Source organism: Electrona antarctica, assembly GCF_951216825.1.
Source record: "Electrona antarctica genome assembly, chromosome: 2".
In the NCBI taxonomy this organism is placed as follows: Eukaryota; Metazoa; Chordata; class Actinopteri; order Myctophiformes; family Myctophidae; genus Electrona; species Electrona antarctica.
This window is the reverse complement of record NC_136807.1, coordinates 45,847,971-45,874,988: the sequence shown is the minus strand read 5'-3', so window position 1 is coordinate 45,874,988 and position 27,018 is coordinate 45,847,971. Positions and strand designations below refer to the sequence as shown.

The following is a 27,018-nucleotide window of genomic DNA, read 5'->3' as shown; positions in this document are numbered from 1 at the left end:
TGGGTCACGTGACTGGGTCATGTGACTGGGTCACGTGACTGGACGCTGGGTCACGTGACTGGGTCACGTGACTGGACGCTGGGTCACGTGACTGGGTCACGCCATGCCGCTCACGGGGGCAAATCTCGCACCATGAGTTGGATGAAATACATGGCAGTGAATGGAGCCGGCTGGACCAGCTCTTGAACAAACACTATTCATGAACGATTGCGACCTTTGTCATATAATAGATTCAGGAATATAAAAGAAGACATATCGCAGGTTGTTTTCTAATCCCTTGCTTTTCAATGAACACATCATTTTATTGAGGCATCTAAACTAAACAGCGAGGCCCATCCATCTGACCACTTAAAGGAGAACTTCACCCATTTTCAACCCATCTTAGTATAATTGGTCCTTACTAATATTCATGATAAAATGGTAAAAAAAAATATATATATATATCCTACTCTGTCTGTGTGTCATAGAGCTGTAGACACTTCAGAAACCTGCCTACCAGTGACATCATTGTTAGGTAGATTTTATTTCAAGTTTTTTTATTTAGATTTGTATTAATGTGAGAACAATGGCTTCCATTATAGAATGCTGACATTCCAGTAATAGAAAGCCTGCCGTTTCTATTAGCTATCGATGACATCAGTGGTAGGCGGGTTCCAGAACTGTCCACAGCCCTCCTCCTCTGAGACACAGACGGGGTAGACACAAAATTGTACCATTATTGACAATTTCATCAACAAATAAAAACAAGACTAAAATGTCAGGGAGGGACTAGTGGAGAAGAGATCCAGTAGCCTGGATCTCTTCAGGGAGGGACTAGTGGAGAAGAGATCCAGTAGCCTGGATCTCTTCGGGGAGGGACTAGTGGAGAAGAGATCCAGTAGCCTGGATCTCTTCAGGGAGGGACTAGTGGAGAAGAGATCCAGTAGCCTGGATCTCTTCGGGGAGGGACTAGTGGAGAAGAGATCCAGTAGCCTGGATCTCTTCGGGGAGGGACTAGTGGAGAAGAGATCCAGTAGCCTGGATCTCTTCGGGGAGGGACTAGTGGAGAAGAGATCCAGTAGCCTGGATCTCTTCAGGGAGGGACTAGTGGAGAAGAGATCCAGTAGCCTGGATCTCTTCAGGTTTTGGGTTTATGATGCGGTCGGGAGCGGATGATATCTTACAGTATGTCATGTTGTAGTCTGGTTTGTAGTCATCAGGACGGAACCCCCAAAACGGAATCAGAATTACCCCAAATAATTACCTGCATCATAACTTTAGGGTCTACCCAATAAAAAGTGTCCGATTCTTCATGTACGTCTTGGAATAGTTAGTTGGGTTCATCCATATTTTATGGAGGGAGGCCAACCAAAGTGACATCGAGCCTAGACCGGATCACACAGGCGATTTAGTATCACAGACCAGGCTTTTATCCAAGGTGGAAAGAATGTTATAGATCCAGTAGATCTAGTAGAAGACAGGTCATTTAATTTTGGGGCGGGGGGGGAGAGATCATACCATTAAGGTCCGGGTTCAAATCCAACCCCTTTTCTGCATCTCCTTCCTCTCTCTCTCTCTCTCTCTCTCTCTCTCTCTCTCTCTCTCTCTCTCTCTGTGAAACGTAATTTGGGTGTCAGGCAGAATGACAGGCGAAGGTGTGTGTGTGTGTGTGTGTGTGTGTGTGTGTGTGTGTGTGTGTGTGTGTGTGTGTGTGTGTGTGTGTGTGTGTGTGTTCGCGCGCACGTGCATGTTTATATCATTAAGATGGACCCTGTGATATTGTATGCTATTACCGTGTTGTGGAATAGCACACTACCCTTTTGTGAAGTGTCCATTTCTTTTTCTTTTTTTTTCTTACCAGTCTCTGCATGCCTTCTGACACCTCATGGACTCTTTGGAATTCAATTTCCCAGCTCTGGCCAAACCTCTATTAGTCTCGGATCCGTCTGATTGCGTTTTGTACCAAATGCATGGATTTGTGCTTTTGAACGTGTGCATATATGCGTGCGTGCGTGCGTGCGTGCGTGCGTGCGTGCGTGCGTGCGTGCGTGCGTGCGTGCGTGCGTGCGTGCGTGCGTGCGTGCGTGCGTGCGTGCGTGCGTGCGTGCGTGTGCATGTGTTGGATGGTGATGCATATGGATTCATAATTATATTGTGCAGTTAATTCCAGATTCTTTAACCCCTTGCAAAATGAGTTGTCAATGTGAGAGTATACTACGTTAGTTCCATTGATCCAAGCCATTCATTAAAATAAGCAGGCTATGAAAAGACAACTTCACTTTCAACCTATCTTCATATAACTGGTCCTCACTCTCTCTCATTATAATATTATATTTAGTCATAGTTTTAGTCATTGTACCATAGTTTTTATTTCGTTTTTATTTCGTTGTCCTCAGTGAAACATCGAAACATTTCGTCATAGACAAAATCAAAACAATGCAATGTACATAAGAATAGTAATAACTTATGGATTTCAAAGTTATCATCTGTAAAATCAGTACATTATGTGCAATGTTAAATTAATTCAATTAATCTAAAACATTTGACCTTTTTAGTTAGACCCAATTATAAAATATAATTTTAATTAAAGTATGTCCACCATTATCATTACACATTGATTTTTTTGTTTCACTTCCTGTATTTGGGTTTGATTGCATTCTCCCCTGCAGTGAGCCAAACTGTGGTGCACTGGGGAAAGAACCAAGACCCAGGCTTTCTGGCAGCCCCAGCGGTCCATCCGTTCACACCAGTGCTAGGCCTAGCTCGCTGCACCAGGCAGGCTTTCAGCAGGAAATGTGGAAACCCTGGTTCTTATTTACTGTTCTGTGCACAGATCCGGCTTAGATCCCACCTGTATCTGGTTCTTTGCATGCTAACATACATACGAGCACACAGTCACACGCAGGCCATTTCCGTATCCTTTCTAAACCAAATGGTTGGCAATGTGCAGTTAATAGCCTCGCAAGCATGAATGAATGAATGAATGCATGAATGAATGAATGAATGAATGAATGAACAACATAAACAAATGAACCTCCGGACGTTCGGGGGCCAGCCTTAACCCATTCTAGGCGGGAACCCCTTTTGGTGTTTTAACTAAGCATTACGTTATACTTTAGCTATTGAAAAATAGCAGATCTACAAGCTCGTAGCGCGCCACTCGCTTGTAGGTCTGCTATTTTTGAAAAATTGGCACAAATCTTTGAATATATATTCTTTCAGAAGACTTTTTTATTTATTTCGACGGCAGGCCTAAATGGGTTAAGTGGTGCAAACTGGTGCGGACTATTCCAACGACACAGCCCAGGACTCATTCAAAACAGACACACATCAAACTGCCCAGGTGTGTGTTGAAAGACGCTAGCCCCAAATTAACACAAACACTGCAACCTGGTGGATGAAAGTGCCAGCGCTTGACTGCCGACCCGGATCTACTTGGTTTTAGTGTGACGCACGTCCGCTTTGCCGGTCCATTTTAGATGCTAAATATTTAGCGTCAATGCTAGTGAGCTAAAATGAGGCCATCCTTGCTCTAGAAAACGCCAATGTTCCAATCGGGATCACCGGATAATCAAAAAAGACCTCTGAACATCGCACGTTTTGTCAAAACCATGGAGAGCTCCGTACATTTTGAGTAATTCAGCTTTTTAGGAAAAAAAGCTAAAAAAAATAAATAATAATAATACAACGACCCCGTTTGATATCAATAATAAAGCCTATATGACGGAACGTTCCGCCAGGAGCAGTTGACAGTTGGATTCTAATTGGCGGAACATTCCGTCATGAGCAGTTTTTGTGTTAAGGACATAAACACGAGAGGAAAGAAAGGAAAGCGAGAACTCACGCCTTTGTTGCCGACATCCGCCTGGACCAGAGAATCGTTGATGCATGGCTCCACGTAATGGATCTCCTCGTTGTACTGAAACATGACAGAGGAAAGGACTGGTCATTTACTGAAACATGACAGAGGAAAGGACTGGTCATTTCACTGAAACATGACAGAGAGGACTGGTCATTTCACTGAAACATGACAGAGGAAAGGACTGGTCATTTTACTGAAACATGACAGAGAGGACTGGTCATTTCACTGAAACATGACAGAGAGGACTGGTCATTTCACTGAAACATGACAGAGGAAAGGACTGGTCATTTCACTGAAACATGACAGAGGAAAGGACTGGTCATTTCACTGAAACATGACAGAGGAGAGGACTGGTCATTTCACTGAAACATGACAGAGGAGGAGAGGACTGGTCATTTTACTGAAACATGACAGAGAGGACTGGTCATTTCACTGAAACATGACAGAGAGGACTGGTCATTTCACTGAAACATGACAGAGGAAAGGACTGGTCATTTCACTGAAACATGACAGAGGAAAGGACTGGTCATTTCACTGAAACATGACAGAGGAAAGGACTGGTCATTTTACTGAAACATGACAGAGGAAAGGACTGGTCATTTCACTGAAACATGACAGAGAGGACTGGTCATTTCACTGAAACATGACAGAGGAAAGGACTGGTCATTTCACTGAAACATGACAGAGGAAAGGACTGGTCATTTCACTGAAACATGACAGAGGAGAGGACTGGTCATTTCACTGAAACATGACAGAGGAAATGACTGGTCATTTTACTGAAACATGACAGAGAGGACTGGTTATTTTACTGAAACATGACAGAGGAAATGACTGGTCATTTTACTGAAACATGACAGAGGAGAGGACTGGTCATTTCACTGAAACATGACAGAGAGGACTGGTCATTTTACTGAAACATCACAGAGGAGAGGACTGGTTATTTTACTGAAACATGACAGAGGAGAGGACTGGTCATTTCACTGAAACATGACAGAGGAAAGGACTGGTCATTTCACTGAAACATGACAGAGAGGACTGGTCATTTTACTGAAACATGACAGAGGAGAGGACTGGTCATTTCACTGAAACATGACAGAGGAGAGGATTGGTCATTTCACTGAAACATGACAGAGGAGGAGAGGACTGGTCATTTCACCCGATTGTTAATACATCAATCAATCAATCAATCAATCAATCAATCAATCCAGGAATGGTTCAATATTATGTTTCTAATTTCTCCCCTCAAATGTTTTCAAAACATTCTTTAGTGTACCGAACTGTAAAATGACATTGTGTTTCTTAATTCTGTTAAAAGGTTGAGTCATTCTTCATTGATTGATCGATTAATTATATTATTCACTCTCTGAATAATAGCGGTCTGCTATCCAGAAAGAACAGACAGCAGGAATGCCATCGATTGACAAATCATAAGCAAGCATTCAACCAAGCCATGTAATATATTGCATTAACATACTTGTTTAAAATAAATGGTGCATTTATATAGCGCCTTTATCCAAGGTGCTTTACATAGATTGTGCATCAATTCACCCATTCACACACACACACATTCAGACACAGATGGCGGCGGAAACCATGCAAGGCACCAACCAGCACATCAGGAGCAATTAGGGGGTTCAGTGTCTTGCTCAAGGACACTTCGACACTAACTCTGGGGGAGCCCGGGTTCGAACTGGGAACCTCACGGTAACCTTACGGTTGACATCCGGCCACTCTACCCCCTGAGCCACCGCAGCCCCACATTGTATCCATTAAAATCAGGTTCTGGGTTGTAGCTTTAATTTAGCTCTATAAAGAGTGTGCACACTCTTCAGAGCTCCATTAACACTAAGGCTTTTACTGTGTGATGGCTGTATGCACCTCAATGAAAAAAATGAGCTCACACAGGAGCACACACGCACGCACACACGCACGCACGCAGGCACGCAGGCACGCAGGCACGCAGGCACGCACGCACGCACACACTCACGCGCCGTCGCCACAGAAAATGCACACAAACACACAAAGCCGACGCCTGGCATCCTCTGATAATACCGACCGTTTAATGCATGACTACAAATTAGACTTCAAAGTCCACGGAAGGAAATGGATAATGCCTGTTTCTTCCACAGCCAGCAGTTCTGTGCGCTAATCTGTGTGAATATGCATACGCAAAAATGTGTGTGTGTGTGCGTGTGTGCGTGCATGCGTGCGTGCGTGCGTGCGTGCGTGCGTGCGTGCGTGCGTGCGTGCGTGCGTGCGTGGTGTCGAAACATGACCGGAGTCTCCCTCCATGAGGTATACATGCACTATGCACAATACATTTTCCAGATTGTTGAGCGTGCGCACGTGCCGTCAATCATATGACAGAAGTGCACGAAGAGAGTGTTGAGAAGATAGCAGACATACAAGCTCGTAGCGCGCCACTCGGTGGCGCACTATGAGCTTGTAGATCTGCTATTTTTCAATAGCTAACACCAAAAGGGGTTCCCGCCCAAAATGGGTTAATGGATTAGATCTTTAACTTGTGCATGTCCATTTGGTTTCATTTTACACAAAGAGTTACATTAATGTTAAACATCAGCATTACTTAGTTAATTTACAAGAACTCTAAACAATCAGAGAATGTAGAAGAATTGTTACTTTGATCAACGTTTGCCTGTTATCTCTCCTATGGTATACCAACGTCAATACAGCATGGAATTGTGCACAAAATATTAGTATATAAGTCTTTCCGTGTCTGAGTCGCGGCTAAATCTAATCAAACGGTGGTCCGTGGCTCAGAATGCTGCATAAATAATAGACCTTGATATGAAAAGCACTGGTCTAAGCCTCCTCCAAGAACCTACTCCAGTGGTTCCCAAAGTGGGGTCCGGGGACCCCCAGGGGTCCTTGAAGGAGTTCCAGGGGGTCCCCAGCTAAATGATAGTTTGGAACCAAATGGACCATTATGGGTCTGTAACTCTGAGAGTGTACCAATGGAACCAAATCCATTTGGTTCCATTTGTACACTCTCAGTTAAATTAACATTGATTTTACAACATGAATCGGGGTCCAAGAGATAGAAAATGGGGGTCTGTAGACTAATATGCATGTCAAACTGGGGGTCCTTGAAATTAAACGGGTTTAGAATCACTGCTAGATCCGTAAAAATCTTCTCTTATGGGGGTCTCTGGCATATCTATTCAAATGGGGGTCCGTGGGCTGATTTTAGCCCACAATTTTTTTTGGCAATCTGGGGGTCCTTGACATGAAAAATCTTGGGAACCACGTACTGCTCTACTCTATTCACTGAAAGAGCCCGCCGCTATCACAGCATAAAGTGATGATAGGATCTCAAACCCATAATGAAGGAACTGTTGCGCAGAGGAGGAGAGTCTGACAAGACACAGCTGAGGTCTTGATGGAAAAGGAGACACAGATAGACTGTAACACATGCAGATATACAGCGCGCTCACACACCCACGCGCACACACACACACACACACACACACACACACACACACACACACACACACACACACACACACACACACACACACACACACACACACACGCACACCAGAGAGTTTCATCAGATTGAGATACGTGATAACAATGGTTTGCTCGCCCAAGGCGGGATCATCGCATCGGTTCTATTTTGCAATTCAAATCGTCATCCAGGCTGACTGCTAATTGGCTGTAAGCATGGCAGGAGAAAGAAAAAGCCGATTCGTTCCGCCACCTCCGATCTGAAAATAAACCGGTGGTGCGTGCTTGGCTTTTGCGTATGTGTCATTTGTTTTCTCTCTGCATGTATATACTGTAGAAATTCCTTCCGGTGACTCAGAAAGGTATAACGATTTAGGCAGTGTGAGGTGAATATGACCGCCACATGCCCCCAAATGCACGCTGCACGCGCGCACACACACATACACACACGCGTACGCACACTATTCTAACACAGAATATGTTGTTGTTGTTGGATAAGATTTTGTCCACAATTCCATGCTGTATTGATGTATGTGGTACCATTAGGAGAGACAACAGGCAAAAGTCAAAAAAAATTCTTCTTCTACATTCTCTAATTGTGTAGACTTCTTGTAAATTAAGTAATGGAGATGGTTAACAATAATATTACTCTTGAAAGCATCAAATGAAACTGTTTCATTCTACAGTGTCAAGAGTTAAAGATCTAATAAGGGTCCATTTGGTTACCAACTCTCCATTATTTAAGCTGGGGACCACCTGGAACCCCCTCAAGGACCACTGGTTAAAAAAACACTGCTGTGCAGTGCACCACAGTGAGTGGGAAGGGGCACACATGCACACACGCGCGCACACGCACACGCACACGCACACACACACGCACACACACACACACACACACACACACACACACACACACACACACACACACACAGTTCGTGGGGGGGGGGGACACTCACAGCGATGATATTGAAGAAGTCGTCGTCTCCCAGCGTGTCCAGTATGGAGGAGACGGTCTGCCGGGCGATGGTCAGCCTCAGCCCCTTCATGCTGCCGCTCACGTCCACCAGGATCACCACGTCCTTGGGAGACGTGGCCGCCTGGATGTACCACTTACGGTTACGGCAGTCGAACGCTATCACGCCGTGCTCGTCCGGCTTCCACTTGATCCCTGCACAAAAGGCAGAAGAAGATAGAGGCGGCGTTGGTGGTTTCGTCGACAAAAGAAAACTGACTACAAATCTTGCCTTGCCTTTTTTTCACTGACGAAAACTAAAACTATAATACATAAAAACTCCTACTTGCTACTAAAACTATGACTAAATATACTGACAATTTTGTCAACAAATGGAAAAAAAGAAAGAAACAACTAAAATGTTGTGAAGGGATTAGTGGACCGGAGAAGAGCATATATGGCACTGTTGTCCCACTGGAGGAAACACAACAGCAGCCTGCAAGCAAGACCCAACGGAAAGCAAACAGCCAGTACCCCGTTCTTATTTTGATAGTGAATTGCCCAACAATATGAATACATTTTGATGTGTTTTGTTTAGTTGTTAACTGTTGTATAATCGCAAAATATTACATGCGAGTGTGTGCTTTACCGTGATTATTGGCACTTCAGTGTTGATAGCAGAACATTTTCAAATGTGAGAACTATACTGATTTAGGAGGCATATTCGGTAGAATAGGTTAAGAAGACGCACAGCAAATCCCATGGCAATCCAACAACGGGAATAGTTTAAATTACAAAATAAATAAAGCTGTCCTAAAGAACGTTCTCCTCACGTTGCTGTCTTTTAAAGTGCCCACTCTCCTTCGCTCTGTCTCTCACTGCCTCCCATAGCCTCTAGTGTCCATCTGTCAGTCACTGTGTCTCTGACTGAACCCACTCTGCCGTAGGGAGACAGGTACCGCCAAGTTAATTACAAACACACACTCTCTCCACCACTACACCACACAAAACCACACCACACATGCATGCACGCACGCACGTTCACTCACACACACACACACACACACACACACACACACACTTCTCTCCCGGGCAATGTTTGTCGCAAACAGATAAGCACTGGACACAAACACAACACCTTGCATGCACAATCACCACATGCACACAGCATGCAGCACGTGCAGTGGTGGGATTTCAAATTATTTACTTAAGTAAAAGTATCAAAACTTCAATACAGAAATACTCTGTTACAAGTAAAAGTCCGGAATTCTAAATGTACTTGAAGTGCAGTGGCATCTAAATAAATAAATAAATAAATAAATAAATAAATAAATAAATAAATAAATAAATAAATAAATAAATAAATAAATAAATAAATAAGTATTCATTATAGCAACGGCCCTTGCACAATTGTTTTAAATGTATACAAATCTTTTGAAAATACCAGATCTACAAGCTCACAACGTGACACATTGTGAGCTTGTAGATTGGCAATTTTAAAATGGCAAAATTGTACATATAAGTATATATAAGTGGGTAATGTTTTGTAATAATAACCAAAATCTACAAAGTAACTAGTAGTAACTAAAGTTTGAAAATAACTGCAGCAAATAACTAATAGCAAAAGTACAATATTTGGATCAGAGATGTAGGCCTAGTGGAGTAGGAGTATTTGAAATTGGAAATACTCAAGTAAAGTGCAAATACCGGTACCTCAAAATTATAGCGGCTTATAGCGGTCCAGGCACCTTGGCTGGTAATCCAGCATGACAGTGTGTCACGGGTTCGAGTCAAGATCCAGACAAACGTGTGTTACTGTGTGTCTTCCCCCCCATCTCTCTCCCCGTTTCCTGTCTACCTTACTGTAATATATCAATAAAGGCAAAAAAGCCCCAAAAATAACGTAGTTACTTTCCACCACTGAGCACATGCTTACCTGGGTACTGCCTGAAGAAGCCTTTGGCGCTCCCAAAGTACTGCCAGATGAGCGATGGGTCTCTCTCGAAGTTATCCACAAACACTTTGTTAAGAGCTTCAGACCAGTACACCCCGTTGACTATGGCAGAGTCTGAGACAGAGAGAGAGAGAGAGCATTGATATTATTCTACTTACTTTGGTTTATTGATACGTTTCTTGCGCATGCACGTGTGTACGTGTGAGAGAGACATAGAACATAGATTAGAAAAACCGTGACCGGACATTAAGAGGAACAGAACGGGGCGTGTACGGCACTGAGGACTTGTCATGGCCAATACCACACTGTGGCAAGGAAGGCCTAGGCCATGTCTGTACCACAGACAGCCGAGGAAAGTCTCCCAGAAGATCCTGGAATCCTTCTATACTCGGTCTACGGCTCTACGCAAAGCGTCGTGAGCGTTTGGAAGGGGAGTCTCCATGGTGTGCTAATCTGACTGCAGCACCCTCCGCAGGGAGCTCCCTGCGGAGGGTGCTGCAGTCAGATTAGCACACCATGGAGACTCCCCTTCCCCTCCCTGCAGGGATGGTACTTTAGCAGGTGCTTGAGCAGAGCTAGAAGGATTATGAAGGACCCCCATCACCCCAGCAATGGACTGTGTGCACTGTGAGCTTGTAGATTTGGCTATTTTCAAGGCCAAAATGTATATAGGGTCGAAGTGGTTAGTGCAGGGGTTCTCAACGTTTTTGGCCGGGGACCCCCGGAGATGCTTTGGCAGTGTCTCGGGACACCCGCCCCGCCCCCTCCCGACTCCCAATATAAATTGACTGCTACAATAACCTTAATAATAGAGACAATACACCATAAATAAATACTGAAACCAGATAATCATTAGGGAAGGTGTATATGTGTAGTATATGTAAACTCTTCATTTCCATTTTCCAGCCATTCAGTTGCAAAAAATAAATAAATGAAAAAAAATGAATAATTTGGGGACCCCCCCAAAATAATTTGGCGACCCCCAGAGGGGTCGCCAAAAAATCTACAAAGTAACTAAGGTTTTCAAATAATTGTAGTGGAGTAAAAGTACAATATTTGGGATCCGAGATGTAGTGGAGTAGAAGGAAAATGGTATAATACTATTTAGACAAAGAAAAAAAATGAATAAAAGAACATTTCATCACCTAGCTTATCAACATTAATTAAAAGAGGCACAATCGAGATTGACCAAAGATGATATGTCTGACTGAAAAAAACGACCTAGGGAAACGAGAGAGCTGAACTTGAGCGAAGTCTGTAAGGAGTTCCAAGTGTGCGGAGCACAACACTTGGGCGGGAACCCCTTTTTGGTGTTTTAAACATTATGTTATAATTTAGCTATTTTTGAAAGAATCGTGAAAATGTGGCAGGATTTAGAAGACATTTTATAAATTTCGACGTCAGGCCTAAATGGTTTAAAGCAGATTTTCCAGAAGTAAAAGGTGTTTGGTTGCTATAAATTGAGCACATAGTTGAGAGGAGGATGCTGGATTTGAGCCATGCTTCATTCATTCATTCACACAGCAATCCAGTCACTCTGGGTGCGGCTGGAGCGTTTATTATGGATCTCTACACCCATCACCATGATGAGAGACAAGCGGATAGGCTTTATTCCGCTTCTAAATTGCCATTTAAATTCATCCCCTCTAATGCACTCCTTAATTCAATCTGATCAAAGAGGCTTCCACGTGTGCGTGTGTGCGTGTGTGTGTGTGTGTGTGTGTGTGTTAGAAAGTAGAATTGTATAGATTAGCCTCGGTGCCAATCTGTGTGATCTGTGCCGAAATCAACTTCACATCACAGTGATTAGAGAGGACAATCTCAGCGAGGGAAGCAGAACGGAAAGAGGACTGTGTGTGTGTGTGTGTGTGTGTGTGTGTGTGTGTGTGTGTGTGTGTGTGTGTGTGTGTGTGAGAGAGAGAGAGCGACTGTGTGAGAGCGACTGTGTGCATGCATGACTGTGCACATGCACATCTGCTTCCCTGAGAACGTGAGCATGCATGCAAGCACACGTACAACTCAATCCATATGAGTGCGTGTACTACAAGCGCCTGAGTGCATAACAGCCTCGTGTCCATGTACTGGCTGTATGTGTTACTTTACTCTAGCTAGCAGCAACGTTAAATGCCCTTGCACACAGGTTCTGGATTCATTGAATCAGTTTCCAACGCATCCACAAACATGCAGGAATGGAACTGGAAAAATAGGATATAACAGCGTAACATCCGTTTCTTGTATAAGGGCCATACCCCTGGCATCCCTATGTTGGACATGTAGGTGAAATGACTTAAAACAATATCCTAGGCCAGAGGTTCCCAAACACCGGTACGCGGACCGGTGCCGTTCCGCAGGACATGTACCACATGTTCGACATGTAGACAGGAGGAGCCGGGATTCGAACCGCCGACCCATGGATCATTGGACGACCTGCTCTACCTCTTGAGCCACAGTCGCCCCTATAGGCAGGAAGATGGTTGGGTTTGACCAGGACATGGTGTTCTAGCTACCTATGATCCATCTCCAGAGGCAAGCAGCAGCTCTCTGCTTATTATGGAACGAACCTTCCATTCATCACAGATGACTGATAAACCCTTCTCCATTTATATGAATTACAATTAGAGGACGTCTGAATATTTGTTTCACATTTGTTTCACATTTTATTGTCATATAATCTGCTATGGAACGAACCTACCTAACCTACCTTCCTACCTAACTACCTACCCACACCTATCTATCAATCACAAATTGCTATTTCCCCCCCAGTGTGTATCTACAGTAAATTGACACCAAGAAGAGACATAGACGGGGCGCCCGCTGGCCGAGTGGTCCAGACGCATGCCACATATAGGCTCTGGCCTGACAGCGTGTCATGTGTTCGAGTCCCGTTCATGGCGACCTTTGCTGCATGTCTCTCCCCTTCTCTCTCTCCCTCTTTCCTGTCTATCTTCACTTGAACTTGAAAAGTCAATGTATCCGCATCATCACTGCCAGCCAACAAAGACTATAGAGCTTGTGTATTGGCCATTTTAGGGTTAGTATATAAATCAGAGTTCATTCTCTCTCTCTCTCTCTCTCTCATAATGTGAGTGTACTTATTTTGTGAATCAAAGATTACCGCTTCTCCCTTTGTGTTAACCATTCTGTCAGTTTCATTCCTCTAACAATTTGTTATATTTTCATCTCTCTCTTTATCTCTCTCTCTCTCTCTCTCTCTCTTTCTCTCTCTCTCTAGAAGTAATTAATCTTTCCCTCAGACCTTCTTGTCAGTCTGACTTAACCTACTTTCTCCTTCATTTTCTCCCTCTCTCTCCCTCTCCCTCTCCCTCTCCCCCTCCACCCCCCCTCCCTCCTCGTCAAATCACTCCTTCTCCTTCGCTTCCGCTTGCCGGCTTAAGCCGGCACGCCATCCCCTCCGTCCACTTGGAACAGTGTACGTGCGGACATGACTCTACCAGTTGGACTTCAGTGGATGACAAATTAGAAGAATCTCGGATTATTTAACAGCTAATTAAGTCCGCCCGCGTTAGGGATGATCTTCAATCATGAGAGTTACAGTTAATGACCTCACATGCAGCTCCTTTCCCTTGGGCGTACATGCATTGATGGGCAAACTTTCCTATAATAGCTCTCTGAGGCTTTAGATTGTTCATATTAAGTCACTTCAAAATTTGAATTTATTAGACAGTTTTTGTTTGTTCTTGTCCGATGTTCCCAAATCTAGGGTTGCAAACACTTAATCTAACTAATGGATTGAATTGACTATAAAGAATAGTCGATTATAATAAAACTAGAGCGGTGCCCATTGGGCACTTGGAACGATGCAAGTTGGAAATGCATTCCCCACCCAGTTATTATGTCTGTCTCCCTTCATGCCCATATATGGAGGTTTCTGTATCTGTCTCCCTGTGTCCCTTTATTCCTATATATGGAGTTCTGTGTCAGGGGCAGATGCCTTTTGTGGCGGTTCTGGTCAACTGTGGGTCCGACGACTCGACACCGGGCACTGCACTCCCTGTGGGGGTGTGGAACGTGTGTGTCGAATTTGAAGTCGGTGGGGCGAATGGTTCTCGAGTTACCCGGCTATGCAATAGCCTACCTGTTGTACCCGTGGCAGGGTACCCATTCCACCTATCTGCCTGTATCCCTTTTATGCCCATATATGGAGATTTATATGTCCCTTTAACTCCTATATGGAGTTCTGTGTTAGGCATGCCCAAATATGGAGTGGTGTGATGTCAGAACAGGCCAGCTCCATATATGGACCCTGGGCAGGGTCCCTGTCCATGTTGGTGTATATTAGTACCTTTGTTGTACATGTTGGTATATTAGTACCTTTGTTGTACATGTTGGTATATTAGTACCTTTGTTGTACATGTTGGTATATTAGTACCTTTGTTGTACATGTTGGTGTATTAGTACATTTGTTGTAAATGTTGGTATATTAGTACCTTTGTTGTAGCTGTTGGTATATTAGTACCTTTGTTGTACATGTTGGTATATTAGTACCTTTGTTGTACATGTTGGTGTATTAGTACCTTTGTTGTACATGTTGGTATATTAGTACCTTTGTTGTACATGTTGGTGTATTAGTACCTTTGTTGTACATGTTGGTGGTTATAGCCTCCCTCCCCTCTCTGCTGCCCCTGATAACTGCCATCATTCACTCCTCCCTCACCTCTGGTTCTGTCCCTCCATCTCTCAAAACTGCTGCAATCACACCTTTACTGAAGAAACCTGGTCTAGACCCCAACATCTTCAACAACCTTCGCCCCATCTCCAACCTGCCATTTCTTGCAAAAATTCTGGAAAAATCTGTTGCTTCACAGATTCAAGCCCACCTCACCAACAATAACCTCTATGAACAGTTTCAGTCCGGTTTTCGCCCCCGTCACAGCACAGAAACAGCCCTCCTCAAAATCACAAATGACCTCCTGTTAGCTGCTGACTCTGGACTAGTATCCATCCTCATCCTCCTGGATCTGAGCGCGGCTTTTGACACCATCTCCCACTCCACCCTCCTCGAGCGACTAGCATCCATTGGCATATCTGACACACCCCTAGACTGGTTTCACTCATACCTCTCTGACCGTACTCAGTTCATTCAGCTCAAATCATTCACTTCCCATCCCTCCCCCATCTCCTCCGGTGTTCCCCAGGGCTCCGTTCTTGGCCCTATCCTATTTATCATCTATCTCCTCCCCCTTGGACAGACTTTCCGCAAATACAACATCCTTTTCCACTGTTACGCGGACGACACCCAGCTCTACGTCTCCTCCAAACCCTCTTCCGGCTTCCCACCCTCCTCCCTCTGTACCTGTTTGCAGGAAATCAAGTCCTGGTTCACCTCTAATTTCCTCAAACTGAACAGTGACAAAACCGAGGTAGTCCTCATTGGTTCCAAATCCACACTCACCAAGCAACCCAGTTTCACTCTCACCATTGACAACTCCTCAGTTTCCCCCTCCCCTCAGGTTAAGAGTCTGGGTGTCGTCCTCGACAGTACCCTATCATTCCACACCCACATCAACACCACCATCCGGTCCGCCTACTTCCACCTCAGAAACATCAACCGCCTCCGCCCCTCTCTAACTCCCCACAGTGCCGCAATCCTGGTTCACTCTCTTGTCACCTCCCGCTTGGACTACTGTAATTCCCTTCTTTTTGGTCTCCCCCACAAACTTCTCCATAAACTCCAACTGGTCCAGAACGCTGCTGCCCGGATCGTCACCAGAACCCCTGTCATCAGTCACATCACCCCTGTACTTCACCAACTCCACTGGCTCCCCATCAAATACCGCATCGACTTCAAGATCCTTCTCCATACCTTCAAGGCCATCCATAATCTCGCCCCCCCATACCTGTCTGACCTTGTCCATGTCAACATCCCCACCCGGTCTCTTAGGTCTGCCTCCTCAATCACCCTGAAAGTTCTCCCAGCCCGTCTCTCCACCATGGGGTCAAGAGCCTTCAGCCGCTCTGCCCCCCACCTCTGGAACTCCCTCCCCCCTGACATCAGAAACATGGACTCTATCACCATATTCCAAACTCACCTCAAAACCCACCTGTTTAGGCAGGCATATGGCTGACCTCTGCTGCAAGCTGTGCCCTAGTTTTGTTTTGCTTTTAAACTGTGTTTTGTATCAACTGTTTTTAACCTGTACGGCGACCTTGAGTGCCCTGAAAGGCGCCTTATAAATAAAATGTATTATTAGTGGAGGAGTTAAGACACTTTTAACTTCAAGTCATGCTACAGAGGTCCCCTTTGGTATGGAAGTACCTTAGGGTCATAGGAAAAGTTTTATCCAAAGAGACGAGTTGCTACACCCTTCATTTCGGAAATATTCACGTTTTTCAAAATGGCCACCGACAATGAACCACTATTAGACCAGACCACATATCTTTGCCTCTGTTAGAGCTATAATAATAATATCTGTGTCAAAGTGTACATTTTTAGGGTCAAGGAATCCAATTAAATAGATTTCAAGACAAAAAATACCAATCATTTTCTCGTTACCATGACAACAGGGTTAAAATTTGCAAATTTCATTCAAAAAATATGTTTTAACAGGGTAACTTTCCACCCCCTGATCCCCTAAAACTTTAATGTAGTTTTCCCTTTGGCATGGAAGCACCTTAGGGCAATAGGGCAATAGGAAAGAAATGATCCAAAGAGACAAATAACTCTTCATTTCTGAAATATATGCATTTTTAAACATGGCCGCCGCCATATACAACAATACAGCATAGCCCATATCTTTGCTTCCATTAGAGCCATGATAATAATATTGGTGTCAAAGTGTACATTTTTGGGGCCAAGTAATCCAATTCTATAGGTTTCAAGGCACAAAAAAACAATCCTTTTCTCGTTACCATGACAACAGGGGTAAAATATGCAAATGTCATTCAAAATACGTTTTAACAGGGTAACTTTCCACCCCCTCCCCATCCCCATAAAACTTTAATTTAGTTTTCTATTTCATCATGGAAGTACCTTAGGTAATTATCCAAAGATACAAATAAGATCACTCTTCATTTCAGAAATGTGTGTTTTTAAAAATGGCCGCCACCATATACAGCAATACAGCATATATATCTTTGCTTAAGAGCTATAGTGATAAAATTAGTGTCAAAGTGTACATTTCTGCGTCAAGGAATCCAATTAAATAGGTTTCAAGACTAAACAATCCAATAGTTTTCTCATTACCATGACAACAGGGGTGAAATATGCACATTTCATTAGAAAAATACGTTTTAACAGGGTAACATACCCCCTCCCCCTAACACATTTATTTACTTTTCCCTTTGGTATGGAAGTACCTTAGCAGGGCAATAAAAATAAATTATCCAAAAAGACAAATAAGATCACTCTTCATTTCTAAAATATATGCGTTTAAAAATGGCCACCACCATTTGAAGTAATACAACAGAAGCAAAGGTATGGATCTTTGCTTCTATTAAAGCTATAATGGTACAGTTCTTGTCAAAGTGTACATTTTTAGGGTCATTACAATGAGGTTGCAAATCCTAGACAATCAATCAATCAATCAATGGGAGTGGTGTGATTGGGAGTAACAATCTCCCTGATCTGAACCCGAGTGGTGGCTTGTTATTGGATTTCTGTGCTAGTCATGGACAGACCATAACAAACACCATGTTCGAACATATGCTCATAAGTGTACTTGGTACCAGAGCAGCCTATGGCCTAAGATGATCGATTTTGAAATCGTATCAGCTGACCTGAGGCAGTATGTTCTGGACACTCGGGTGAAGAGATGGGCTGAACTGTCAACCGATCACCATCTGGTGGTGAGGGTGAAGTCTGGACAGACTTGGCAAACCCAAGCGTATAGCGCGGGTGAACTGGAGACGTTGGGAGGAGGCACCTCCGGCAGGACTTCTCTGGCATCCCTGCATGTGGAAGTTGGGGACGTTGAATGGGAATGGGCAATGTTCAAAGCTTGTATTGCTGCGGCTGTGAGCTGTGGTCAGAAGGTCTTCGAACACCCTGGTGGCCAGGGAAGCTGTCCGACTGAAGGACTCCTATCGGGGTATGTTATCCCGGGGGACTCCAGCAGTTGCAAGTTGCCGACAGGCCTGAAAGTCAGCAGCCAGTTAAGCAACTCCACAGTGGCAAAGCCCCAGGGATTGATGAGATCCATCGATAAATACTAAAGGCTCTGGGTGTTGAGGGGCTTGGTTGAGACATCACTGCGCAAAAAGCATGGAATATGGATGTGTATATTGCCGGAAACTCCCGTTAAACTTTCCAACAAACTCCGGTAAACTCCCGAATTGTACCATCACACCTGTATATTACCGTATATTAACTATATGCCCGCTAAACTTGAGCAAGTGCCCATAATTGCCCGTTAACTCCTCTTTTCACGCTGTGCATCTTTTCGACATTTCGACCCCTCGGGGCCCAGAGAGTGTGTGCCAATTATAGAGGTCTCTCATTGCTCAGTCTTCCTGGGAAGGTGTACACCAAGGTACTAGAAAGGAGGGTCCGGCCGATAGTCGAACCTCAGATTCAAGAGGAGTAATGTGGATTCTGTCCTGGCCGTAGAACAACTGACCAGCTCTTCACTCTTTCAGAGATTCTGGAGAGGCCTGGGAGTAGGCATATCCAGTTTACATGTGTTTTGTAGATGCAGGTTGCAGGAATATGGGTTGAGGGATTTGTTGTTGAGGGCCATCCAATCTCTGTACACCCAAAGCGAGAACATTGTCACGTGTGTTGGGCAGTAAGTTGGATTTGTTTCCTGTGGGGGTTTGCTTCCGCCAGGGCTGTGCATTGTCACCTATCCGGACCCATCTGTCCGAGACCTTCAACTCTCAGTGGATTCTTTTTTGGTTGAGTGCACAGTGGCTAGGATCAGGATCAGCATCTCCAAATCTGAGACCAGGAAACCGCTGAATTGTGCATACTGGGCAGGGAACAATACTTTGCCCTAGGTGAAAGAGTTTAAGTCTTATTCACGAGTGAGGGGAGGACAGAGCAGGAGATCAGCCAGATAATTGGAGCAGCAGTAGTGGTATTGCAGTCGCTGTACAGCTCTGTTGTGACAAAAATAGATCTTAGCCAAAAGGCAAAGCTCTCTGTCTACCGAGCAATCTTCGTTTCTACTCTCACCTATGGTCATGAAGTGTGGGTCATGACAGAAAGAATAAGATCGCGGATATACTGTAAGCAGCCAAAATGAGACGGGTTGCCGGCGCCGGCCTCTCTCTTAGAGATAGGGTGAGAAGTTCTTCTTACAACAGGTGTAACTCTCAGGTGATAGCAGTCAGAAAGATAAATATACAGTCAGACAGAAACACAGAGTAAATAGTCATATGAAGAAGTTTTTTTTACCACCATTGTTATTTTAGTCTGGAAACCTATTTAATTTGATTAATTGACCCCATAAATGTACACTTTGAGTCCAATATTATTTTAGGAGTATATCATTTAATAATTTATATTATTTAATTTATAGTGACTAGACAATGTGACAACCAGGTATAGTCTGGTGACCACCGGAGAGACGGTGGTCACCTCGGTGAGGCCTTTAGGAGGGCCATTCAAGCAGCAAGCGGAGCCCGCAGCACCACCTTCCCGCTCGGGTGGAGTCTGCGGAACCATTGCCCACCACTCCTGAATGAAGTGTCTGGTGCTGGGACTCTGGTGCATGCAAAGGTCCTGGGCCTGGTGAGAGCAGGAGTGGACCTGGTGAGACGTAGGAGGGGCCTGGACAGGAGTCAACCCACAGAGCCTAGTCCTTCCATGCGCCAGAAGCGTACCTCCCAGCCTTGGCAGAGTAGTTCTAGAGTAGTTCCAACGGATTGTGTGGCCCTGGTCTTGCCATAGTGGGACTGATTGAGGGTAGCTACTGGGACGTAAGTCGAGACTTGATCACCCCGGCTGGGTCGCCTGAGTGAGGGGTATGAGGTTGGTAGACCCGAAACACCTATGACCTCAGGATACATCACTGAGGATACGTCCCAGGTGCATCCATGCGATGTATTTTTTAGTTATAGTTTAACAGAAGCAAATACAGTATATTGGTTCTGAAGCTGCGGTATTGCTGTGAATGGTGCCGGCCATTTTTTAAATGTATATATTTCAGAAATTAAGAGTGATCTTACTTGTCTCTTTAGATTGCCCTAAGGTACTTCTATGCCAAAGGGAAAACTAAATTAAAGTTTTAGGGGATGAGTGGGTGGAAAGTTACCCTGTTAAAACGTATTATTTCGAATTAAATTAGCATATTTCACCCCTATTGCCTTGGTAACAAGAAAAGCATTGTTTTTTTTGCCTTGAAACCTATAGAATTGGATTACTTGGCCCCAAAATTGTACACTTTGACACCAATATTATTATCATAGCTCTAACGGAAGCAAAGATATGGGCTATGCTGTATTGTTGTATATGGCGGCGGCCATCTTAAAGAATGAGAGTGATGTTATTTGTCTCTTTGGATAATTTCTTTCCTATTGCCCTAAGGTACTTCCATGCCAAAGGGAAAACTAAATAAAAGTTTTAGGGGATGAGGGGGTGGAAGTTACCCTGTTAAAACATATTTTTTCGAATTACATTTGCATATTTTACCCATGTTGTCATGGGTTTTTTTTTAAACCTATAAAATTGGAATCCTTGACCCCAAAAAATTACACTTTGACACCAATTTTATTATTATAGCTCTAACAGAAGCAAAGATATTGGTTCTGCTGTATATCTGTAATTGGTGGCGGCCATTTTGAAAAACGTGACTAATTCCAAAATGAAGGGTGTAGCAACTCGTCTCTTTGGATAAAACTTTTCCTATGACCCTAAGGTACTTCCATACCAAAGGGGACCTCTGTAGCATGACTTGAAGTTAACAGCTTAATTTTCTGCACTAACTCCTCCACTATATTATTATTATTATTATTAGTACCTTTGTTGTACATGTTGGTGTATTAGTACCTTTGTTGTACATGTTGGTATATATTAGTACCTTTGTTGTACATGTTGGTGTATTAGTACCTTTGTTGTACATGTTGGTGTATTAGTACCTTTGTTGTACATGTTGGTATATATTAGTACCTTTGTTGTACATGTTGGTGTATTAGTACCTTTGTTGCACATGTTGGTGTATTAGTACCTTTGTTGTACATGTTGGTGTATTAGTACCTTTGTTGTACATGTTGGTGTATTAGTACCTTTGTTGTACATGTTGGTTTATTAATACCTTTGTTGTACATGTTGGTGTATTAGTACCTTTGTTGTACATGTTGGTGTATTAGTACCTTTGTTGTACATGTTGGTTTAGTAGTACCTTTGTTGTACATGTTGGTGTATTAGTACCTTTGTTGTACATGTTGGTGTATTAGTACCTTTGTTGTACATGTTGGTGTATTAGTACCTTTGTTGTACATGTTGGTGTATTAGTACCTTTGTTGTACATGTTGGTGTATTAGTACCTTTGTTGTACATGTTGGTGTATATTAGTACCTTTGTTGTACATGTTGGTGTATTAGTACCTTTGTTGTACATGTTGGTGTATTAGTACCTTTGTTGTACATGTTGGTGTATTAGTACCTTTGTTGTACATGTTGGTATATTAGTACCGTTGTTGTACATGTTGGTGTATTAGTACCTTTGTTGTACATGTTGGTGTATTAGTACCTTTGTTGTACATGTTGGTATATTAGTACCGTTGTTGTACATGTTGGTGTATTAGTACCTTTGTTGTACATGTTGGTGTATTAGTACCTTTGTTGTACATGTTGGTATATTAGTACCTTTGTTGTACATGTTGGTGTATTAGTACCTTTGTTGTACATGTTGGTATATTAGTACCTTTGTTGTACATGTTGGTGTATTAGTACCTTTGTTGTACATGTTGGTATATTAGTACCTTTGTTGTACATGTTGGTATATTAGTACCTTTGTTGTACATGTTGGTGTATTAGTACCTTTGTTGTACATGTTGGTGTATATTACTACCTCTGTTGTACATGTTGGTGTATTGGTACCTTTGTTGTACATGTTGGTGTATATTAGTACCTTGGTTGTACATGTTGGTGTATTAGTACCTTTGTTGTACATGTTGGTGTATTAGTACATTTGTTGTACATGTTGGTATATTAGTACCTTTGTTGTACATGTTGGTATATTAGTACCTTTGTTGTACATGTTGGTATATTAGTACCTTTGTTGTACATGTTGGTGTATTAGTACCTTTGTTGTACATGTTGGTATATTAGTACCTTTGTTGTACATGTTGGTGTATTAGTGCCTTTGTTGTACATGTTGGTATATTAGTACCTTTGTTGTACATGTTGGTGTATTAGTACCTTTGTTGTACATGTTGGTATATTAGTACCTTTGTTGTACATGTTGGTATATTAGTACCTTTGTTGTACATGTTGGTGTATTAGTACCTTTGTTGTACATGTTGGTATATATTAGTACCTTTGTTGTACATGTTGGTGTATTAGTACCTTTGTTGTACATGTTGGTGTATTAGTACCTTTGTTGTACATGTTGGTGTATTAGTACCTTTGTTGTACATGTTGGTGTATTAGTACCTTTGTTGTACATGTTGGTATATTAGTACCTTTGTTGTACATGTTGGTGTATTAGTACCTTTGTTGTACATGTTGGTATATATTAGTACCTTTGTTGTACATGTTGGTGTATTAGTACCTTTGTTGTACATGTTGGTGTATTAGTACCTTTGTTGTACATGTTGGTGTATTAGTACCTTTGTTGTACATGTTGGTATATTAGTACCTTTGTTGTACATGTTGGTGTATTAGTACCTTTGTTGTACATGTTGGTATATTAGTACCTTTGTTGTACATGTTGGTATATATTAGTACCTTTGTTGTACATGTTGGTATATTAGTACCTTTGTTGTACATGTTGGTGTATTAGTACCTTTGTTGTACATGTTGGTATATTAGTACCTTTGTTGTACATGTTGGTATATTACTACCTTTGTTGTACATGTTGGTATATTACTACCTTTGTTGTACATGTTGGTATATATTAGTACCTTTGTTGTACATGTTGGTATATATTAGTACCTTTGTTGTACATGTTGGTGTATTAGTACCTTTGTTGTACATGTTGGTGTATATTAGTACCTTTGTTGTACATGTTGGTATATATTAGTACCTTTGTTGTACATGTTGGTATATATTAGTACCTTTGTTGTACATGTTGGTATATTAGTACCTTTGTTGTACATGTTGGTGTATATTAGTACCTTTGTTGTACATGTTGGTATATATTAGTACCTTTGTTGTACATGTTGGTATATTAGTACATTTGTTGTACATGTTGGTGTATTAGTACCTTTGTTGTACATGTTGGTGTATTAGTACCTTTGTTGTACATGTTGGTGTATTAGTACCTTTGTTGTACATGTTGGTGTATTAGTACCTTTGTTGTACATGTTGGTGTATTAGTACCTTTGTTGTACATGTTGGTGTATTAGTACCTTTGTTGTACATGTTGGTGTATTAGTACCTTTGTTGTACATGTTGGTGTATTAGTACCTTTGTTGTACATGTTGGTGTATTAGTACCTTTGTTGTACATGTTGGTGTATTAGTACCTTTGTTGTACATGTTGGTGCATTAGTACCTTTGTTGTACATGTTGGTATATATTAGTACCTTTGTTGTACATGTTGGTGTATTAGTACCTTTGTTGTACATGTTGGTGTATTAGTACCTTTGTTGTACATGTTGGTGTATTAGTACCTTTGTTGTACATGTTGGTGTATTAGTACCTTTGTTGTACATGTTGGTGTATTAGTACCTTTGTTGTACATGTTGGTGTATTAGTACCTTTGTTGTACATGTTGGTGTATTAGTACCTTTGTTGTACATGTTGGTGTATTAGTACCTTTGTTGTACATGTTGGTGTATTAGTACCTTTGTTGTACATGTTGGTGTATTAGTACCTTTGTTGTACATGTTGGTATATTAGTACCTTTGTTGTACATGTTGGTGCATTAGTACCTTTGTTGTACATGTTGGTGCATTAGTACCTTTGTTGTACATGTTGGTGCATTAGTACCTTTGTTGTACATGTTGGTGTATATTAGTACCTTTGTTGTACATGTTGGTGTATTAGTACCTTTGTTGTACATGTTGGTGTATTAGTACCTTTGTTGTACATGTTGGTGTATTAGTACCTTTGTTGTACATGTTGGTGTATTAGTACCTTTGTTGTACATGTTGGTGTATTAGTACCTTTGTTGTACATGTTGGTGTATTAGTACCTTTGTTGTACATGTTGGTGTATTAGTACCTTTGTTGTACATGTTGGTGTATTAGTACCTTTGTTGTACATGTTGGTGTATTAGTACCTTTGTTGTACATGTTGGTGTATTAGTACCTTTGTTGTACATGTTGGTGTATTAGTACCTTTGTTGTACATGTTGGTGCATTAGTACCTTTGTTGTACATGTTGGTGTATTAGTACCTTTGTTTTACATGTTGGTGTATTAGTACCTTTGTTGTACATGTTGGTGTATTAGTACCTTTGTTGTACATGTTGGTGTATTAGTACCTTTGTTGTACATGTTGGTGTATTAGTACCTTTGTTGTACATGTTGGTGTATTAGTACCTTTGTTGTACATGTTGGTGTATTAGTACCTTTGTTGTACATGTTGGTGTATTAGTACCTTTGTTGTACATGTTGGTGTATTAGTACCTTTGTTGTACATGTTGGTGTATTAGTACCTTTGTTGTACATGTTGGTGCATTAGTACCTTTGTTGTACATGTTGGTGCATTAGTACCTTTGTTGTACATGTTGGTGTATTAGTACCTTTGTTTTACATGTTGGTGCATTAGTACCTTTGTTGTACATGTTGGTGTATTAGTACCTTTGTTGTACATGTTGGTGTATTAGTACCTTTGTTGTACATGTTGGTGTATTAGTACCTTTGTTGTACATGTTGGTGTATTAGTACCTTTGTTGTACATGTTGGTGTATTAGTACCTTTGTTGTACATGTTGGTGTATTAGTACCTTTGTTGTACATGTTGGTGTATTAGTACCTTTGTTGTACATGTTGGTGTATTAGTACCTTTGTTGTACATGTTGTGTATTAGTACCTTTGTTGTACATGTTGGTGTATTAGTACCTTTGTTGTACATGTTGGTGTATTAGTACCTTTGTTGTACATGTTGGTGTATTAGTACCTTTGTTGTACATGTTGGTGTATTAGTACCTTTGTTGTACATGTTGGTGTATTAGTACCTTTGTTGTACATGTTGGTGGGCACCTGCACCACACTGAGGCTCAGGTTGACTGACAGGTTGTTGAAGTGGTCGTTGGGTTGCAGGATGAACTCTCCTCCCAGGTCCAGGTACCGGTCCTCCTCATCCACCTCGTTGATCAGCACCGCGTTGAAGTACTCGTACTGCAGAGGAGAGGGGAGAGGAAGAGGAAGAGGAAGAGGAAGAGGGGGAGGGGAGGGGAGGGGGAGGGGAGAGGAGAGGAGAGGAGAGGAGAGGAGAGGAGAGGAGAGGAGAGGAGAGGAGAGGAGAGGAGAGGAGAGGAGAGGAGAGGAGGGGGAGGGGGAGGGGAGGGGGAGGAAGGGCAGGGGGAGAAAGAAAGAAAGAAAGAAAGAAAGAAAGAAAGAAAGAAACTTTTACATTTCAAGGACCACCATAACTCTCAGAACAAATGGAACCAAATGGACCCGTAGGGGTTACAGACCTGGCTAAAATCCTAAAAGATAATATTGTTTACTTTGCACCTCCAAGACACGCCCCCCCCCCCCCCCCTCCCCCACCCCCCAATATCTGCACGTGTGTCTCACTCTCAAACAATCGCTCGATATTCGACAATCCACTGGAATTACGTTACGTCAATATATCTGATGGGCGAATCGCGCTGAATCACGCTATCCAAGGTGTATCTGGCGTACTGCACCGCTCAAAAACTGCAGAGTCAGCGAACACTTTTGCCTGCTGAGGTAACCTGAAAACGCCTGGATCATCCCCCCAGAGGTGTGTGTTGTTGCTGGGAAAATGAGGGAGAACGCTGAGTGGACAGATCTGTCCCCCACACCCTCCTCCTCCTCCTCCTCCTCCTCCTCCTCCGAACGGCTCGATGCTGGATGTGGCATTCTGCCTCCGCTGTATTTTTAGTGCTGCGCATACTTGGGGGGAAGGCTATTAATAAATCATACGGCCAAAGATAAATATAGAGCGAAAGGGCTCCTCGCTTCCCCCATGGCTCCGGAGTCTGAGGCACGGCGGTTCGTGAACCCAATGAACACTTATAGACACTAGACGACGGAATGAGAAAATATTTCATATACTCAGACCAAAACATAAGCTTATGAGTTACGGGCGTATGAGTGTGAACTTGAGCCCGACTGATGCCGGACCTTTGAGGAGTAAACGGTTTTATTTTTGGCCAATGTTCTTGTCTCGTTTTAACCCATTTTGGGCGGTAACCCCTTTTGGTGTTAGCATTATGTTATGCTTTAGCTATTGAAAAATAGCAGATCTACAAGCTCGTAGGTCTGCTATTTTTGAAAAATCGAAGAACGACTGACATAGAAACATAGCTTTTTCAGAAAACTGTCAGGATGTAGAAGACATTTTTAGAATCTGATCTCAGGTCAAAATGGGTTAATAATAAACTTTATCCCAAGGGGGTCCCCCATCAATGCAGTGAAAAGGCAAACTTCACTGGCAATTTAATAATGATAAATAACTTGAATAAAACTATTTCTAAATTTACCCAAGCATGATATTTGTCTGCATTATGTTCTCTAAAGAACTTTCATGTCGGAGACCTATACT

The 27,018-nt window shown here is 42.6% G+C and overlaps 1 protein-coding gene across 1 annotated transcript in view; it reads right to left on the bottom strand.

Moving 5' to 3' along the window:
- The window catches only part of LOC306934751 (voltage-dependent calcium channel subunit alpha-2/delta-3-like), a gene marked incomplete at its 3' end in the record, with an annotated part of 283,538 nt that overhangs the window by 152,469 nt on the left and 104,051 nt on the right, over positions 1 to 27,018 (bottom strand). Inside the window, exons 5-8 of the mRNA XM_079517503.1 lie at positions 25,460 to 25,622; positions 10,198 to 10,329; positions 8,266 to 8,477; positions 3,824 to 3,898 (exon numbers count right to left, since the gene is read on the bottom strand). Of these exons, the coding sequence (XP_079373629.1) occupies positions 3,824 to 3,898; positions 8,266 to 8,477; positions 10,198 to 10,329; positions 25,460 to 25,622 (582 nt within the window). The remainder of the gene's footprint in view (positions 1 to 3,823; positions 3,899 to 8,265; positions 8,478 to 10,197; positions 10,330 to 25,459; positions 25,623 to 27,018) is intronic.